Below are 19,833 nucleotides of genomic sequence, written 5' to 3' on the forward strand. Positions count from 1 at the left end.
GTCAACTTGTACACTGTTTCCCAAATGGTCTGAGTCTCCGGCAAGCAGGTACTTCGTCTTCGTCGCATTGATTCTCAATCCAATTCTTGCAGCTTCGCGTTTGAGTCGGGTGAGAGGCGTACTCACACCTTCGCTGTTGTCCTGCCCATGGTGTCGATGTCATCCGCAAAGCCAAGAAATTGGAGAGACCGGCAGAGAATCGCTCCGGGTTTCGAATGACACCTTCAAGGGCGATGTGGAGAGTACGTCACCTTGCCTCATACCCATGTGAAATTTTAACGATTCCGCAGATTAATATCCGTAAAAGATCCATCACAATTTGCGTTGTTATTTCCAATTGCATATGTTCTCAAAAGCATCTGGATGTGAAGAGCCCACTACAGACGCTGATGTTACGACTGTCTACTGTTATCATCTTGAAAATTCCTTTTTGTTTCGGTCCCATTGATTATCAATCCTTCTATCGGCATCGAGCCCGTTATTGAATTTCCTCATGATTTTAGGGACGAAACATTGTATTCAGGATGCTGTTCAAGTTCGTCCAAAGTCTTCACATTGCTTATCTTGAGGTCATCATCGCAAGCAAATTAAACCATCCAGTACACTCCTCTAGATGACGCACTTACTCCTGGATGCAATCTATATTCTTCACTCTTTCCGTAGCTGTGAATTCGGATGCCAAAAGGTGAACTACGAGCCCGCATGAACAATTACAGTCAACAGCTTGCTACTCCTACCATTTATTACCCGAAAATCACACCTTCCATATCAAACAAGCCTACCGACTGCCGCCAGTAGTGCCTTTATCGAATGCACAGCACCTCGTAATCGGTGACGCTTACCTCAGCCCCATCGAACGGCAGGTAGCAGCAACCGTGCGACGGATGCACCTTGCCGGGCGTTTGCGACCCACTGTAGATGGCGCGCCCCATGTACAGCGGCTCCCCGTCCATCGTCTGGCCAATCTTCATGGCCGTTTCCGGCACGGAACCGTTCGAGGAGTACTCCCACACGAACGCACCGTAGCGCAGCACTTCGAAGTCTTCCTTCAGCACCTCCTCGCCGCCGTGGCACACGAACGCCATGTTCTTGGTGGGGATCACCTTGGCCGGCACCATGTCGCCCTCGTGAAAGGCACGCCCCACGTAGATCACCTCACCGTCGCAATCTACGCCGGCGCGGACCATGTTCGGCGGGAACGGTCCATTGACGTTGCAGTGTTGCCAGCAGCCAGCTAAAGAGGGATGATAAAGATAGTGTTTAGACACGGCCATGATAGCGTTACACACGGTTGAATGATAAACGTTAGTTGGTGGGAAGTGATAAAGTAGAGAGGTTAGGATTAAACAAATAATTACATTCAATCGAGCTAAGATCCATGACGCAACAACAGTGTGATTTGTATTAAAAACGAGTAAGGGAGAGAGAGAGACACCCCGATCCAAAGTTAGTGTACCAGAAAGCCCACACCACACGAGTAACTGAGCAACGGTGTAAAGCGGAATGCAATTTATTAACAGGCGCAACTTATCATTTTATCCGCCGATCACCCCGTACCAAAGTCGCTCGATATTAGCCCATAACCCGGTGGCTTACACTCGCTACCTCCCGATAAAGCGGAGCAAGAAGCCCGTGAAGAATTGGAGGACGATGAGCTGGATTTTCGTTGACCATCGAATGCGGACGGCGGTGGTGGTGCCGTCGGTTCGGTTGGGTCATACGATAAGCCTGCCGGATTAGACAAGTAATCGGGATGGAAGCCGTAATGAGGATAACCTGAAGAGTAAAACCGAAAGAGCCGTGTGTCAGCGTGGTACCGCCAAAGGGGGCGAAAACACAGAGGGAAGCCAGGCGCTGCTTTAACATCAATGCAGGGGGGTATATGAGTATGTGCGGGATGTGTTGCACGTACGTTGCACCGACGCATCATCTATATTTATAGCTTTATCTACGAGCCGACTAAGACTGATAACGGATAACGATACGGAAGGGGAAGCACGGATTATCAAACTGAACGTCTGTGGAAAGCTATGTTGAAATGAACCGTTTATCTGTAATCGCTACCACAACGAATGACGGGTAGTTTAATAATTAAAATTGTTTTAGATTCAACAGAAAGATTGAAATATAAATGAAAAAAAAAACACAGAAAGTCTCACTTGAAACTAGAAATGCACTAAAAACCAAAAACCAACTCCTATTGAATTCCAATAGCATCACATCAGAGATTTTGCATTTCCACGTTCTATTTCACGCGTTTACAACACATTGCGCCTCAAGATTGGCCACTTGCGTACGTGATTGCGTATCACCTTTCAAAACCACCGCACAGCGCTAGCGCACATTTTCTACACCAACTTTGTCTACTCGAGCCAACACAAATTTGCCCCTGGAGAAGCACAATCATCTTCACTGTCATACAAGGTAGAAGAAGGTGGTATATGTTGGTGATGTGTTTCTGTTGGCTCAGCTGTCTCCGCTTTCTTACCACCGGGAGAGGAGGCTTTGAGGCAGGAATGGACTCTCACTAGAAGAACCGGCGTAAAGCTGCATTTGCTAAACAAAACCACTCGGATGATATCACTTACCTCCGCTCATGATGATGACGATGATGCGTCGTACGATGGAAAATGAAGCTCCTAAAGACCGCTTGCTTGCTATCTGGATCAACGCCGCCTAGATCGGTTGATGGGCAAATGCACTGTAAAGTGGGGCCCGCTCATTCGACTTCCATTTATTAGCAAGCCTAAAACTGCCTAAGAAGCACTAACCTTGTTGGTGGTAGTGGTGCTGCTACTTGTTGGATGGGTTGGTCATATCATATTTGAGATAAGTTTATCAGCTTTAATTTCTATGTGTTTCTTGTTCCTAGAATCGATGGCACCAACACTCTAGCCAACGGGGTAGTTTTTTTGTTTGTTTGTGTGTATTCTGCATGTCGTATGCACTTTCCGGTTGAAATACAAATTCTGAAACAATGCTGGGTTTTTTTCTGCATATTTTTGAGCCACACATGACACACATGGTGACTCATGTTTGTTCTTCAGCTCCATGTTTGTTTTTGTTCCGTTACAGAAAACAAAAATTCGAGCGCCCTCCCCTCTAATGGAATACAAACAGGTTCTTTCAATACAATCCGCAGAAACAATTTGAACAAACGGAAGACGATATTCCGTACCATCTAGAACAATCGAGCCGAACCTCGTCTATCTATTCGTACCATCTGTTTGCGTGGCCTTTCTACACACACACACGAGTGATAACGAAAGGTAAGGTGATACTACTTCACATCGCTGATAACAACACACCTTTGCACAAAGAAGCCGTTAGAGAATAACGATAAAGGGAAGCGGTGCGACGCTCGACACCTGAAGCCTAGCCTAGCCCCTTCATTTAGCCAACAATCAATGCGCGAAAATAAGCAAATCCGATAACCGATCAATCACGGTGCCTCGGAGGGTAAGATCTATAAGCCCGGGAAAATCTTATCTACTGCTCACAATCTCGCGCCCAACGCCTACTGATTCGGATGTAGAAATTGCAATGAAACTGTTACACAAGCGCGGCTTCATTTGTACCACCACCCCTGTGGCCTTCAGTCAGTCCGTGGTGTAGCTTATTAACTGCCGTGTTAAAAATTAGATTCCAAAATGTGCTGTCCCAGCGTTACCCATTACCTTCCACTTGCGTTTTATCGCTCGCACAGCACTTCATACGTAGGGACGGAAACTTCCGCACCCCCGTACGGGATGTAGATGCAGTTGTGCGAGCAATGCACCTTGCCGATCGTTTGCGATCCCTCGTGGTAGGCGCGGCCAACGTACAGCATCTCCCCATCGGATGTGTGGCCACCGACGACGGCACCGAGCGGTACCTGGCCGGACGAAGCCGTATCCCAGATCAGCTGCTTGTGGACCAGCACCTCCACGTGCTCGACCAGCGTCTCCTGGCCACCGTACGCAACGTACGCGGCGGTCTTGTCCGGAATCACTTTCGCGGGCAGCAGATCCCCGCCATGGTGTGCCCGGCCGACGAAGATCTGCGCACCGTCACTGTCCACACCGCCCGGCACCATGTGGGGTGGGTACGGTCCATGCACGCTGGTCGGGATCCATGTGGTTGCTGAAAGAGAGAAAAGGAGTTAGAGCTTGCGTTTACTAAGAGGCACTAAGAGGTAAAGGGGTTTAATTCTTACCCATTTTTTTTCTGGATTGTTTCGGCCCTGGAGAAGCACTTCGTATGAACAGCGGACGGGCAAGAGCACACAGAGCACAGACACTCACTCAGGGCAGTATCGGTCGATAACGATCGTTAGTCGAAGTGAGAATGATGGAAACATGTTTATATACGGGTGTTTTTATCTCCCAACGGGGGTTGTGCAAACCAATACACACACGTGCCTGACTTCGATGTAAGTGTAGAACAATGTCGTTAAACAAACCTTACCTCTATCGGCTCTGTTGATTGAGTCCTACAGCCTCGAAAGGTGTGCGTGTGTTCCTTACCCACCCTTCGGTAGGTTATCGCCCAAGGAAGCCTACGGTGGAATTGCTTCAGGTGCTGTGTTACCCGGTGTTTGTGTATGTTTTAGTAACATTTCCACCTGATTTTCTGATTCATTAGACTGGTCTCTCTTTTAAGAGCAAGGAAGCTAGGTTATCACCGTATGATCAAGTACACGCAACCAACTAACCAGTTAAGTCCACTTCCTCCGATAACGGTATGTGTGTGTGTGGTTTCGGACGTTTCGGATAGGATCGCAGTGGAATGCAAGTTTCGTCACCGGGTTTCACTTTCAATAAATGTTCATCTTCAGTTTGTTTGTTTTATTACTCTTTGTTTTTATATCTGACCTAGCCAAAGCCTTGGGTCGTGCTGCCGTGTGTGCTTGTGGCCACCACCTGTGACATCTCAGGCCGTTTTATTTTAAATCGGGAGCGTACTGCAGCTTGTCCCTCACCACCAGCACTGATTTATAAATGCGCGTGTGTGTATGAGTGTCTTTTTGTAATGCATTTTCCAGTTTCCCCATCATCTCCCATGCCCCTGGTATATGGATATAGCTTTGTTTTGCTTTGTTTGCTTTTTCTCTTTTGTTTGTGTTTAATGAAGAATACATGTATATATAGAGTGTGAATCGCTTTCCATACGATCCATACGTACCTACACACACACACACGCACACAGGTTCGTTCCTTACGGGCCCGGTTGGTACCCACTTCACCACTCCCCGCGTTCCCGTTACATACGTTTTGCTCCCCATTACAACTGTCCCACCACTTCCTATGTTATCATCACGGTGTGCTACACACTGCTTACATGCACAGAATTAAATGCTTTTTAACTTTTCTTCTTTGCCTTGCATCACCGATTGGGAAGTTGAACTAGAATTTTTGAACGAATCCAATTTTTGAACGGATCGAATAGTTCAAGCCCATCTAACCACTTCTAACTATCGCTCCTTATCTTTGCTGTTCTATGTTTAACCGTTTGCAGATTTTGCATATTGACGGCGAAACAGCTTGTGTGTTTTGTGTATTTTTTTATCATCTCTTTTGTTCTACTTTTCATAACTCCCTTCTTCCATTATTTCCTTCTTGTTTTGGCATACTATACATAATGTATATATTATAAAGCACACTAACTAGACCACCCCGCTTTTTTCTCTACACCAGTACTTTTTTCCCCATTCAGTTAGTTTTTGTTTTATGGTTGTTGTGGTTCTTTTAAAAGTATTTATCCGCTCCTTTCCGTTGCATTTAATTCTCTTTTGCTTATTCGCTCATGAACTCGAAAAGCATCCTGCTTTTTTTTCTATTTTCCACTACACTGTCCATATTTCCTTTGTATATGTTAACAACAATTTTGCCCATGCTGCTGTAGCAGTTGCGAGCGAGGATATTCTTAAGAGGCAAGTGCCGACAGCTAGCACGCACCCTGCGCCTCGCTGCTGCCTGCGCCAGAGGGCCAGAGGGAGTTACAACCACATAAACATCGATTAGATCGCAAAGTTTTGGCCTGATTAGCATGCTGCAAGTTGCACGATACACGGATGGGTCGTGATGGTGATGGATGGGCTGATGAATGAATGGTTTCCTTCACTTAAAGCTTTGCGGATCATTCCCTCCATCGTTGCCACGCGCATTTGCCTACTATTCTTTCTCTATCTCTCTCGCTCTATCGTTGAGAACCATTAATTCCGTATGATTTGTTTAAATGAAAAACACACACTTAAAGAATTATTGACATTTACGCTACGAATTTGGCTTTACCTCTCCGCTATAGTATAGAACAGTAGATTTCAGTATTGATGCCACTTTGACGGAATCGTTTAGAGAACCAGGGGGGAGAATAGCACTCCCTTTACACGTCACTCTTCCCTTTACTGGATAAAGTACAGGTTGTGTGTCAGTAGTGTGTTCTGTAGTGTCACAAAAATGGCAGGATTATTGTACTGTATTTCGGTTTCCTTTCAACTGTTCCACTTCTGTGCTGTACTGTTTTACCCATTATCTTGCCATTTCCTCTGCTTAAGAGATTGTTTTTTTTTTTTGGTTTTACTGTTCCCACTACTACAATTGCTGCCTGCGTTTTGTTCAGTACTGGTTGTGATGGAGCAGTTATGTATGGTGTGTGCTAGGTACGCAGATTAGGTCTATGCTTATTGAATTTTGATTTGAATGCACACGCAGTGGGGTGTTTGCTAAGCGTGAAGTGATTTGCTCAGTTTTTACCTCCAAACCCGGTACCGTTTTTTTTTTCTTGCTCATCTCATTTACAGAGGTGAAGGAAAAATGCCATTACATTTAAAATTAAAACCGATACATGTGCCATTTAGAGCTGCAGACATTAACGAATACAGGTGTATGTTACACTAACGATAATGTTACAAAAAAGAACATGCGCTCGCTCTCTATGTTGGCGTGCACACACACACACACGTACGGCGGCAAACGACACTACCAAGAGGCGCGCACCGAACACCGAAACGAGCTCCTGTGCTCCTCACCCTGGAAGGAGGAGGGAAATTAATCGAACAAGAGCACTACAATGGTGGTTTGCCACCATGAAACACCCTCATATCCCTGCTCAGCATTGGTGCTAGTATGGTCAGGCTTACTGATACTCGTCATCGCTGGACAGTAGCATCGTTTTCTCATTGTAATTCTGACTGATGGTTGACACCTTCTGGGGCACGACACTCGCGCCGGGCATAAACTTCCGCTGGCTGCCAAGCGTCGGTGGGGCAATGTAGCTTCCACCGTGTCCACCGCTACCGTTGCCGCTGGCACCATTGCCATTGTACGAGCCGGTCGTTGCACCGCTACCGACACCGTGTCCCTGCTGACCGTGTCCCGTCAGCTGATGGCTCGGATCGTCCGGATCGTACGAGGACACACGAATACCGCGCGGGTTTTTACCGCCTGCAGGGACAGAGAAGAAGAAAAACAGCACGTTGGATTAGTATTTTACATCACAAGAATGGTTGCAAAAACGAAGCATGTTGTTTTGGATATTATAGAGACAAACATAGCGCATTGAAATAGAGAGAGAGAGAGAGAAAAACATTGCAACATATTGCTGAGAACAGTAAGAAGAAGATATTTTAATTTAACAAACACCCACAAACAAAAGAACAAACTAACCATACTTACCCCGTGGGATCATTTACAATTTCAGGCACAAACTCATGCATATTGTCGCTGGCTCTTCGATCTACTTAGTAGGAAGTCCTATCCTTAATCACTGTCAGAGTTATGTGTAAATTTTCTTTCTTTATGGTCCTCTAAATTTTCGTTCCAATAAACTGATTCGTAATAGTATAACTACATGAAAAAATACGATTTATTATGTAGTTTTGTTGTTGTTATCATGTACGTTCCTTGCTTTTCTCCTATTTCCTATTTCCTTCCGCAATCCAGTACTAAACACTACTTCGCTTCCCTATTCCGCTTCGTGGCAGGCCGTTATTATGTATCCCTAATCCGTCGTCCGTAGTCTTGAGCGATCTCTAATACAGTCACAAGGAAAAATTTAATTTCCAATAAGAAAAAAAAAGTCAAATCGCTATCTGGTTGTTTCGCTGTCACAAGCCATTAAAATAGACTGCTGCCTCCTGCCTGTCTGATTGGGAAATCACATTCGGCTTTTGTTGTTCTGCTTGTTCTACTTCCGGATGATCCCACACGAAGAAGGAACATTCACTTTTTCACAGCATAAAATCTCTATTTCTCTCTGCATTCGAAACAAGTACACAGCATAGTCTAAAAAAAACCGCACAAACGCAACACACACACGCACACAACAACCACAAGGCACCGCGCTACTAAGTTGCTGCTCTATCGCAAAAATAAAGAAAGTGTGATAAACGCTTCTTCTACAGCACAAGCCAACGATACATGCAGGTACTCTCATGGGGCGAGCAGGAGTGGGATGCACAGATTAATAAACATTCAGCAACATTCACACAAGCAGTGTGTCTGTGTGTCCTGTGGGGTATATGCTTTTGTTGTTGTTTGTATTTTATACATTTACTATTTACAGTCATTGAGCAGCAGCGGGAACGAATAAAATATAATACTTTTTTTCTATTTTAGTTGCTGATCAACAACAACCGATTTGCAAATCAAAAGCCGAAATAACGAAGGCACTTGGAAGCTGCATGCAGAGCGTACAAAGCGACGCGTGCATTGCAACACGGGCGGGCGAATGGTTATGTGTATTGCATCCTGCTGCTGTTGTTGTTTGCTGCTGTTGGTGGCACGTATCGTCGGATGTCTGCCGCTGATCGGCTGCTGCTGTAGCCATGAGAGCGCGATCATTGTGGCGTAAAGGTGTAGCGCTTATCCTCTATATTACCCCCATCGATGTTTCTCTGTTTAAGTACTGTCTGTCTACGCTACATGTTGGGCGAATTATCTTTGCTTGTCGCCTTCTTGTCTTGAGCCAAATAGTAGTTAAAAATGAACCGTTATCTGTGTACCATTTTTGGTAAAATATTCAAACTCGATTAAAAATATCATTTTTCGTTATTTAAAAAAACGTACATTCACAAAAAAAGAAGAAGGAACCGTAATAAATGGTGTCTGAAATTTGTGTTCCGCTTAAAGTCACTCGTCAAAGGTACTGGTGTATTGATTTCGTTTTCATCTTCTTCTACGCTTTCCTTTTGTGTGTTTTGTTGTGTTTCCTTTCAGTTTGCTTTTTTTTTGTTTGTAAATAAAAATAATGCTTCTCTTCTCAAGTACAATACAGTAAGTGTGGGATACTTCAAGCAATCCTATCCGTTCACCGATCGTGTGCATAATTTCGTCTCGGAAAAATGTCCGCTTCCGGTTGTCCTTTGTAATTGTATGTACTGTTGCTTACTCTCGCTTTCCCACCGCACTCCCTTTTCTGGCTCGTGTATCACGTATTACTAGATTACTTTAATGTCTAAAGATAAAAAAAGAGTGGATTACGCTTTCCATCATCGACCCTCCTCCCCTCTCTCTGTTGGGAACAAACGATCTAGAGTCTCTCGTAAGGCATCTGCGAAACAACTTCTGAAAAGTGGAAAAAGGGGGGGAAATTTAACAAATTTGCACAACACCATTGTTGCAACATCGATAAGGAGCTCCTTGTCAATAGTGAAATGGTTGATATTCACACGTGTTATTCTCGCTGTTGGGAAAATCCCATCAAAATCGTGTATTGGCGGTGAATTTCATTAGCACACACACACACACTCACACACCAGAAGCAGCGGCGTGCGCACGGCTGAACGTTCGAAATGTTAGTCAGTGCATCGCGATTGCGTGAGCAAAGGGCGAAAGAAAAATAACAGGTGCCACCACTGTGCCAGGACGGACCGTGCACCAAGGAAGGAAGAAACTGTTGGCCACACTCATTGATCATTGCTATGCTAAGATAGTAACACTGTAACACAACATTTAGCCAGTTAAAAGGGATTGCCCGTGTATGGTAGACCGTGCAGGTGATGGTGCTGCTGCTGCTGCTGGCCATTCGGTAGGACGTGCAGTTCTTCCTCGCGCAGCTGGTAATAGTTTTTCAGGTACTGCGGTGCCTGAAATTGCTTCGTATCGCTGCGCTTCCGGTCGATCGGAGATGGGCAGTCTGCAAGTGATTTATTGGAATTATAATTTCCAAACCGTTTTTCGTTTATCTTCACTCTCAGTTTTAACGATATATTCGTGACCGGGCGTGTATTTATAGCGATTTGATTGTACCAGTGCCTAAATGTATCACCAAGCGACTTTGAGGATCTAATACATTCTGTTTTTTATGTGTGTGTTTGTATGGCACCTTAGAAATGTGTGTTGGTATGTGTTTTCTATCGAGCTTTTCAAAAACATCAATTAGCTATTACAGTTTAAAAAACCAAATTCGTATCAAATCAAAGTTGTGGTACGAAATGAGATTGTCATGCATCTGTTTTACATCACATCAACAACAAAGAAAGAACTAGCCATCCATAAAAAAAGCCACATAACAACAATAAAAAAAGCACTAGCAAAAAAGATAAGATGACATGTTGAAAGAGAAATAAAATATAGCAAAAATAATAAAAATAATAAAACAACAGCGATACAACATTCGTGCATTCACAATCAGCGAGCATATAACATGTAACGACAATATATTTTGAACATCGATTGAGCAACTGTAATAAACACAGGCAGCGATTAATGTGCGAAACGCACGCCATACCTGAGCTGTACTGAGTGTACTGTTGATACTGCGGGTGGAAGTTGTGTATCGCGTCGGTCATAATATCTTTCGGGTTCATAGTTTCCTGTGGAGCAAAACAAACCAGTAAGGTGAGTTTGTGAGCTGGGAAAAGTTTCTTTCACAAGCACTGCAACACTCTCAGCACCACATACCTTTAAACTGCTTGAAATTGATTGCATCGTGACGGATCGACCGTGCGCATCGGTCATGCAGCTTTGGGCGTACACCTGCAAAAAGACGGAAACAATACATGAGCATGTGTCGAGCGCGCGCGACGAGTGTGGACTCAAGACTCCTTTTCCTTTCCCGATGCACCTACCTGGTACGGGAAAGCGTACCGCAGCGCGATGGCCGCGAACAGCATTTCGATGCAGATGAAAAAGTTCTGATAGCCGGCGGACACCGTACCGGCGGACGTGGTCGAACCACCCGCATCGACGATCGGCGAAATGACCTCCGCCTTTTCCAGAATGGCCAGTCCCACGCCTAAAATGGATGGAGAAGGAGGAGATTAGTCCTTCTGTCGGTACAGTATACAAAGCCTTTACATCATCCCACATCCCCCCAGCCCTCTTTCGAGAGCCTCTCGGAGGCTCGTGTGCTTTCCCTCCGGGGGCGCGTTCGAGTGTACCGCCACCACTTACCTTGCCAGAAGGACAGGAAGATAACGGATTTGACGGTGCAGAACTTCAGCACGGGATCGAAGGGCGTCAGCAGGTCGCGGGTGGCGAAGTAGAACAGATACAGCCCGTACAGTGCCAGCGAGACCGAGATGTTGTAGATGACGGTGATGTAAATGTAGCCTCCATCAGCACTGCGTTATGAATTGTGTGTGTGTGTGTGGTGGTCGTGGTTTGGGGCAAAACGGGAAAGAGAAAGAAGAAAGAAACCATGAAAATTCAGCCACACTCCATGGGGTGCTCAACGGCGGTGGCAACGCACACAGGATTGCGTTCTCGTTGTTATTTATAGCAAAAAGGAAACCAACTAACTTTCCTTTTGCGCTAGGAAGACTTAATCTAATGTTGAAGCATCGAAAAAAAAAATGGTAGGTAAAGCTCTAATGCGATGCATGTCAATCATACACATTTGTTCGTTATTGATTTACAGGTTTTTCCAGGGGTTCTCATAGTTGTGAGACACTTCCTTGACACTTTCTTATGGGAAATGAACTTCATATGATGGAAAATGGACTCTACGGCACCCTGTTTCACCAGCTCCATTCCTATTGGATTTGTGCAACAAGGGTGCTATAGAGTCCAATTCCCATTACATGAGGTTCATTTACCATAAAGAAAGAATCAATAAAGTGTCCCACAGCTAATGAGAACTCCTGGAAAACCCTGCAAGTACACATTACATAGACGCTACCACCGATTTTAATACCACACATTTTGCACAATATGTAGTAACGGTTACACCTTAAGTATTATTATGAAAATAGCTCAATACCCTTACGTTGCTTCTCGTGCACAGTACATTACATGAGTTCTACGCTGTGTTTACCTAACAAAAGCACGGGACTCAATATGCAAACGCTCAACGTGAGACCTGTGTGCAGTGACCTACTCTTCGCCCGTAAAACTGCACCACCAGTGGTGACCATGAAAGTGTTCTAATCGATAACATTTCTCCATTTGCAGCTCGCTCCTGGCACTTTCCTCTCCCCAAAAAGGTTTACTACACGACCTTCGCCAGTCCTGTGTGGACCAACAACAACCACAACAACAACAACGTACCTCCAATCGCCATCGTGGTAGTGGTTGAACGCCTGCAGGAAGATGATGATGAACGCCATCAGTGGCTTGACCAGGCAGAACTGCAGCGTCGCCTGCTTGCAGAAGCGCAGGAATCCGATCGTGTAGGTTTTGCCCGCCAGGCAGCACGTACCGTACAGGCAGGACGATTTGATCGGCTTGCCGCGGATCTCCGACATAATGTTGCCCTCGCCGCCCAGGTACTCGTAACACAGCGAAAGGAAGTTGTAGATTACGAACGCTGCAAAGAGAATGTGGTAAGTGTGTGTGTATGTGTTGTGGTTTGAAGCAAGGGTTTGGGCACTTTAAATGGAGATGGTGGTACCACCTTACCTTCGTAGCAATCGCGCACGGTGAAGAAGTATACGTAAACGCTTTCCGAGTTGAAGAACAGTAAGCTGACCCAGGAGTACGTGGCATAGATCGGCACGATGAACAGTATTCGGACGATCCATCGCTGTTCCTGTGGGTTCGTGTACCATCGCAGGTGCTGATAGATCTGGGCGGGGGATAGGAATAGATGATTCGTTATTGCTTGATACATATAACACATTATAAAAAAAACACATTTAGTATTATTTTTCAACTATTTAACAATCTACAGTCACCATCGTCTCACCGTTAGCCGAACTTACTTCTGCAGGGGAAAACAACACTAATTTTATTATTGCTTTCCGTGACCACACCTCCCTAAATCCTTATTCCCAACGGTGGCTGCCGCACCCCGAAAAAAGAAACACAACCGATTGGCGCAAACTGACCATCGGGGGGTGACACTTGTTTTGCTGGTGTGCGTTGACCTGCAGTCAAACTTTGCCAAACCAACAGGCGCAAACTCTTCCCTCACTACTAGCGCTTGATTAAACATTCATCACACTGCAAGTGAAACATGCGACCACTAGATGGAAACCGAGCGGAAGCCTGCCGCTTTCTGCGTCAAGAAAAACAAATATTTGTCCACAGTAGGCTGAGATGGTTGCCAGTTGCCGACCGTGCCTAAGATAGGTAGAATGTTGATGCCGCTGCGTGTGTATAAAAATGGACGACACGAAGGAAAATGACATGATTTTCGGTGCGCCACCGTATGCTTCTGTATGCGGGGGGAAAATTCAAGCCCACCTCTCCATTAACGAAACCGGTTGCGGTTCGGGGTTCCCTCTTTGATCCTCAAAGTGTGTCTTGCAAGACACAAATAGCAACACGGGAGAGCGGGCGCTAATCGAGGTGGGATAATGTAATAATATTTTTTGTTACATCCGAATTTTCCACCGTGCTTTTCAGAGGAGTAGCGCGCTTTAAAATAGCGCATTTAGGGTTTTTTTTTTCTTTTCGGAATACAATCTTCCCACTGGCCCCGCGTATGGCTGATGAAAAGCTACCCCTCTCGTTACGGGGGCATTTTATGTGGGAAGAAGCAACGCAACCTTCGGCTCGGCTCTTTGTTGAAGGCTCTTTGTTGATAATACCGGGACGACGACATCGGCATTCTGCGAAGGCAAAAATCGCATCAACCGACCATCATCAGTCTAAAGGGCACACGGTGTTATCCAATGGGCATCTTCTCTCTTTGTCATTTGATGTTTAGTCTTCATTGCAGAGCGCAGAGCGGATGGATTATGGAAGGATGAATGGAAGATGGAGCCGTTATTTGAGGCCTGACCCGCCCTCCTCCCGTTTACTTAATATCCTTAGCGCGTTTGGACGCACAAATTCAAAGGAGGTGACATCCCATCACGGGGGCAGATTTGGATCAAAATATGGTGTTTCACCTTCTGTTTTCACAGTGACCGCGCGAGACACACAACGTATTCTTGTCTTCGTTATCGCATCGTTTTGACGGGAAAGCGTAGACGCAAACCAGACGATGGGGGCTATTACGATAAGAGAGTTTTGGAAACGATTTATCGTTTGGTAACGTTCGTACAAAACATAGTTAGATTTTGCGTTTGAATGCCATTTTGACTGTAGAAATGAGACCCTTCAAAAGGCTCCACCGTGCAGACGACTTCAAAACCGCTCCGGTCAACAAAGCAGAGAAAGCAAATAAATATTGAACTGCAAACACAAACACACACACACAACATTCGTCGTACAGAATCGGAGGCAAGCGAAATGTGTTTACATTGGTAAAAATAGCAGCAAAACACGGTGGCAAACACCCACAGAAAAAAATCGATCAACCGGAAACGCCGCAACGGATGATGAAATGTTCCAGAGCAAAGGGGAAGCAAAGAGGAGCAGTCCTCGAATAGGTTAAGCAAGGAAGCAACAGCAGCCAAGTCAATGGTTGGAAAATGCACTTTTCTGGCCGACAAATGTGGCCGTTTGGAAGAAACCAGCGCTCACAATCTGCATCAACACCAGCTTCTTGCTCGCCGCTTGCGAAAGATGAAAGATTCCGATTAAGTAATCCCGATACATCACCGACACCGTACACACTAGGTGGGGTTTTTCTATATTTTTAGCATCTCCGGAGCGAGTTCTGGATGGAGTTTCAAAAAGATTCACCAACTCCACTCACCTAAAAACACAGTGAGTTGTGAATAGAGGAAGTGAAAAATGTTAATGAATATTTTATCGCTGAATAAATTGCTGCAATACACAAACAAACACACACACACACACACACCACATATTTTGATAATAGCAGCATTTATCAGTCGAGCTTGTGTATAGTTTTTTTTCCATTTTTTCTCTCTATTACATGCAATCTCTCCTCATGGAAATGTGGAAAAATATCCATTTATTTTCCCGCTGCATGTGTGTGGTGGTGCCGATGTGTATAAAGGCAAAGGTGCACGCGATCATCACAAAACACTCTCCTCCCCTTCTTTTCTCCACCGCCACACCAAAACCCCATTGCTCCTAGCGCACTACGTGGTGTCCGCTTCTAAAGGGGAGGTTGTTTGGAAAGTTCAGGCGTTTTTCACTTCCCGAAAATGGAAAACACACACACACTGTGTGTTGTGTAGAACCGTATTAACGGTCACGTACGGTGCTTAATCCTGGAACGATGGACTAAACAAGGGCTACGAAAGAAAGAAAAAAACAGGGAAACAATTTACAACCCGACTGTTGGGAACGTTGGGGCTGCATTGCATGTACTTTCTTTAACCACCGTTTATTGGTAAACGGACGAACCTCCAAGGGTTTGTTTTGCTCTCCCAAATCGACAGGCTTTTTATTTAATATTTAAGGTTTTCTATTAAGGACAACTTTGTTTGTTTTTTTTTGGCTGTTGTCCAACACATAGAAAATGTGTCGTTTTTTTATAGAGTCACACGCTTATCCTTCACTTAATTTGTTCCCTCAAAGGTGTGTCCAAAGGGTTGTCGAATAAAAAAGACACTTTTCCTTTCGCCGGGTAAAACCCCACCAACCAACACCAAACCGAATTTACTCTCTCCCCACTGGGGGGCCAAAGCCAAAGGATAAACATCAATTTCGAACCCTTTCCAAATGCCACACGTGCAAATGCGTTCCCAAAGCGTTCGATATTTGCACGGCAACTTAAATAAATTTACAGGTTTCCATCACGCGCCTTCGAGAAACCTTTCGGGCCTTGAAACCCCAAAAGAAGAAAATGTGGCGTAAAATATTGTACGCTTTCGGTGGAAACCATTTCAAACACGGCTACGGGGTCTTATTTTCCCTGCCCCGATCCCTTTTAACGTCTTTATGCGTGGGTCGTTAGAGCGAATTCATATTTATGTCGCCATAAATCTGACATTCAAATGCATCTTCCTTTTTTTGTTCCTCCCCTTTAAACGAAAAACAGGTTCTTTAAGATACTTTTTAATAAAGAGATATCTTTGCTGGGCTGATTAGCATATCTTTTTGAATAGAAGTTGCAAAAAACTATGTACAATCTTGCCGAAAAAGGACATAGGAGTGGAGCAAAGTGCTTTATGCTTTCCCTGAAAAGGACCACTTGAAATGTTAATGGTAGTAACATGGAAGGAGAGAGCAACAAAAAAGACACAAAACGAAAGTACAATCTACAGTAGAACACAAGAGTGTACAATCGTTCAGAAACACAAATACATGTGTTCATCTCTAAGCTGAATAAAACAACACAACAGTCGGAATATGTGTACTACTGTGTACTAAAAAAAGGGTCCTTGAAGGACACAAAATCGAGCGAAAAAGAAAACTACTACTACTCTCCCGGAAAACATTATGTAAGGGAAAAGGTTGATAGTACAGGGTCCTACTAAAATAGTGTGACCTGAATACGCCACTCTGCACGCGAAGTAATCAGCAGCACGTAATTAGAGGTGAGGGAAATTGCCCACAGCAAACAGCAACGGGGCAATCAAAGTTGGGAGCAATTTTATGTGTTTTAAAGTCGCTTTCATCATGCAGGTTTGTGATTTATAGGTCCAGTAAGAAAAAGTACCATCAAACGATGTGTAATTTCTAGGCCCTCGCCTCATTTTGACAGTCGAAGTTGCGTTTGTGAAGGGTTTCTTTACATTACAGGTCGTATCTAAAGAATTCAATACCCTGAAACGATCCTCGCAGTTACTGATAACGATACATGGATGATGTTATCATTAGTACCCTTATCAAAAGAAAATTTCTTTCTTTACGTTTCAGAGCTGCTAGACCATCCAGTGTGTGGTGAAATGGAATCGAAATTTTCGGTTTTCTAATTATACGAATTTGATCGGAATCATCGCGATGTGTCGTAACACACCATCCTAATAATCACCGACAATTTAAAAGCGTTTACAAAATAGAACGCAATTATATTTAAAAACCAACCCACAATCTCACCCGAATTATAACCGTTTGATGTATTTCGGGCAATAAAAACGATGGAGACCCACTAACTGGGACACTAACCGAAGCATGAAAGTTGGACCCGTTGGCGTCGCACACAAACTGCATGCGACACAACCAACCACTCTCCTCCAAAAAAACACCTCATTGACAGTCATCGATTTGTATACCAGCATTTGACACCACAGAGAGATCCCGTCGAACAATCGTGCGGTGTCACCGCAATAGCACCCACCTACACATGTCAAACTATTTTCCGAACCAGTTATGACTTGGTGGCTAATGAAGCCGTAGAGTACCGATGAATAGAGCCACGGGTGCGCGCGTGTGAACTGCCTCTGACGTGCGGGCTGGAGCCGCGATGGATTCAAGGACGGTAAAACAAATGACGACTTTTCACCTTTATTTAGCGGGACGCTTTAAGGCGAGGAAGCAAACGGTCTCCGAGCGAACTCAAATCGTTCTGGGACTGGGTGTTTGCATGTAAAGTGCCTTGTATGTCGACTATATCAGATATTTGGGTTCTTTTCTCCTCTCTAATCAAAAGATATCAATGCGACTTTCCAACCAGCACTTAAAAACGTGTCAGATTGCACAACATCACAGGTCCCCAGCAGCAGCAGCTCATGACTTTGCTAAATTCGCCAAATCGCAGCAAGCGAAAGTTGCATACGCAAGATAAGCCTCTTTCCGTCCGTCCGAAAGCAATGGGCGTGAAAATGAAAGATGACCAGCAATGATGAGCAACACAGCCATTCATCGAGCGGGGGAAAATACACGCACCTTTTCACACCGTGGGGGGCTGCTCTCTGTCGCCAATTTGACATAACCTACCCAACCCCAAACGGGGCGCAAACACACATCTTGCGCTCATAAAGTGAAAGGACTAGCAGCAGCAGCAGCATTCGATTACTTCATGCAGGGGTGTGGTGACGACGAGAGATTACGTACACCCTGAAAACACACACACACTCGCCGCTCAGTACAACATTGGAAAAGCACTAAAACACAAGGACCCTTTCCAGGGGGAGCCACCGTGCACTGCAAGTGGAAGAGAAATAGCGATTAAGCAATAACCGCAAAATGCAAAACAGTGCTTTCCAACTGTGTCTATGGGTTTGTGTGTTCGTTTTTTTAGGTTATTTCAAACGATACGGTGATATTTTTCATGATTTCCACACACTCACACAACGATGCCTGCCTGGTGTACTACACCTCTTATACATTGTACACTGTTGTACGCAACTGTAACGCTTCGATTCAATTGGCCTCTCTTTAATTGATGGTTTCAAGTCGACCGTACGCCAAGTAGGAAACGAAATGGGCCAAGAATCCTACACCCGGGGTAAGTGAAACCTTCCACAGTAATGTGGGGCTTTAAGCTCGCCGTAAGGCCCTCCAAACACAACCACCTAAAGCAGCGATCGATTTATCGCGTGCTGCCACCGGCCCAGATATATGTACTGTTGTTTTCCTCACCAAAGACAACACACCAGCAGACGGAACACAGAGAGACCGGGGTTTGACATGGCGCACAAAAAAAACATGGGAGTGAGTGTATTCCACGTGCTTCCGTAACTAACTATATCGCGCATTAATGACGCGTAGCCCGCATCTCACCACAACAGGCCGGTGGATGGTGGTAAGCCATAATTCATTCATAATTCAATACTGCTCAAGGGACTGACAGGGAGTCAAACTCTCCCGCAAGGAAGTTGCTCGGTGTCTAATTACCGGCATGAGACTGGTCGTTGCTGCTGCTGCCTTGATTACTGTGGCTCGAGCTGTGGAGGAGCTTTACTACTCGAAAGTTCTTTTGCATCTAGTGATTAGAGATGTGATACTCTTGACGTCGCACCAACTAATTAGTGTTCTTCTAAGCTCCTGGTCGAGAGCTGTCCGCGCGAAATGCTTTTGGAGTTCATTTTGTAGGGTGGGTGTGTTTGATAAACGAGTTATTTTTTTGTTAATGGCGTTTAAATTTCACTTTCATTAGTCATACGATTGACATCGAACCGATGAAAGAGGTAAACGCCAAACCTCCAAATCGATATTATCGATTGCGAAGCGCCACTTCTCTGCTGTACTGCCGTTAAGCGCAGCATATGGCATAGGGTGTAAGTGACGCGGTATATCACACCTCAACACACACACCTCGATGTGACGTGATAGTAGATGATTCACGCACGTGTAAAGGCTTTTCACAGGGAGGCAATTTTGTGGTTAAGCACACAGACACATGTGAGAATCAAAAGGTAAACTTTCCTTCAATTCTGTTCTGATACGGAGCATGAACCCGTCACGGGCATTTTGTTAGGTTTAGAGCTGCAAATAACTTTGGAGCAATATATTACACTATATTCATAGGTTTTAAGAGCCAGTAAGATTTCATTATCTCGATAATATATCCCTATCTTGGTTCAGAAATTCTTATTGGAGTTGAGAGTTCCAGAAGCAAAGATTTTTGAGGATCTGAGACCTTAGGGATATGATATTAGATATCGAACAGTCTTTTATTGAATGTCAGAAGTAACTATCCACTTGAGAACTGGGATCTACA

At 44.8% G+C, this 19,833-nt stretch overlaps 3 protein-coding genes across 16 annotated transcripts in view; all 3 read right to left on the reverse strand.

The window, feature by feature from the left end:
• Positions 1 to 710: 710 nt before the first annotated feature.
• Positions 711 to 2,773, reverse strand: LOC121594567 (natterin-4-like). Of its 4 annotated transcripts, none has more exons than XM_041917977.1 (3): positions 2,589 to 2,773; positions 1,558 to 1,776; positions 711 to 1,234 (listed from the first exon to the last, which is right to left on the reverse strand). In XM_041917977.1, the coding sequence occupies exons 1-3, from the start codon at positions 2,596 to 2,598 to the stop codon at positions 804 to 806; spliced, it is 660 nt and encodes a 219-aa protein (XP_041773911.1). In that variant the 5' UTR covers positions 2,599 to 2,773; the 3' UTR covers positions 711 to 803. The 4 variants fall into 4 exon arrangements, with proteins under 4 accessions (XP_041773911.1, XP_041773909.1, XP_041773910.1 ...); XM_041917975.1 differs by lacking the exon at positions 2,589 to 2,773 and adding an exon at positions 2,160 to 2,514; XM_041917976.1 differs by lacking the exon at positions 2,589 to 2,773 and adding an exon at positions 2,160 to 2,512 and having other exon boundaries at positions 1,597 to 1,776.
• Positions 2,774 to 3,567: 794 nt separating this feature from the next.
• Positions 3,568 to 4,318, reverse strand: LOC121594569. The gene is made up of 2 exons (XM_041917981.1): positions 4,196 to 4,318; positions 3,568 to 4,122 (listed from the first exon to the last, which is right to left on the reverse strand). Exons 1-2 carry the CDS (start codon positions 4,197 to 4,199, stop codon positions 3,692 to 3,694), a joined length of 435 nt encoding a protein of 144 aa, XP_041773915.1. The 5' UTR covers positions 4,200 to 4,318; the 3' UTR covers positions 3,568 to 3,691.
• Positions 4,208 to 19,833, reverse strand: part of LOC121594565 (transmembrane protein 184B) — a 33,408-nt gene continuing 17,782 nt past the window's right edge. For 8 of the 11 annotated variants that reach the window (XM_041917962.1, XM_041917967.1, XM_041917961.1 and 5 more), the window contains 7 exons: positions 12,822 to 12,987; positions 12,471 to 12,729; positions 11,376 to 11,545; positions 11,051 to 11,217; positions 10,884 to 10,958; positions 10,711 to 10,795; positions 4,208 to 7,424 (listed from right to left, as the gene is read on the reverse strand). In XM_041917962.1, coding sequence (XP_041773896.1) covers positions 7,117 to 7,424; positions 10,711 to 10,795; positions 10,884 to 10,958; positions 11,051 to 11,217; positions 11,376 to 11,545; positions 12,471 to 12,729; positions 12,822 to 12,987 — 1,230 coding nt within the window. In that variant the 3' untranslated portion in view covers positions 4,208 to 7,116. The other 3 variants (XM_041917971.1, XM_041917970.1, XM_041917972.1) reach the window with 3 other exon arrangements.

The sequence above is a fragment of the Anopheles merus genome, chromosome 2L, assembly GCF_017562075.2.
Source record: "Anopheles merus strain MAF chromosome 2L, AmerM5.1, whole genome shotgun sequence".
NCBI classification, from domain to species: domain Eukaryota; kingdom Metazoa; phylum Arthropoda; class Insecta; order Diptera; family Culicidae; genus Anopheles; species Anopheles merus.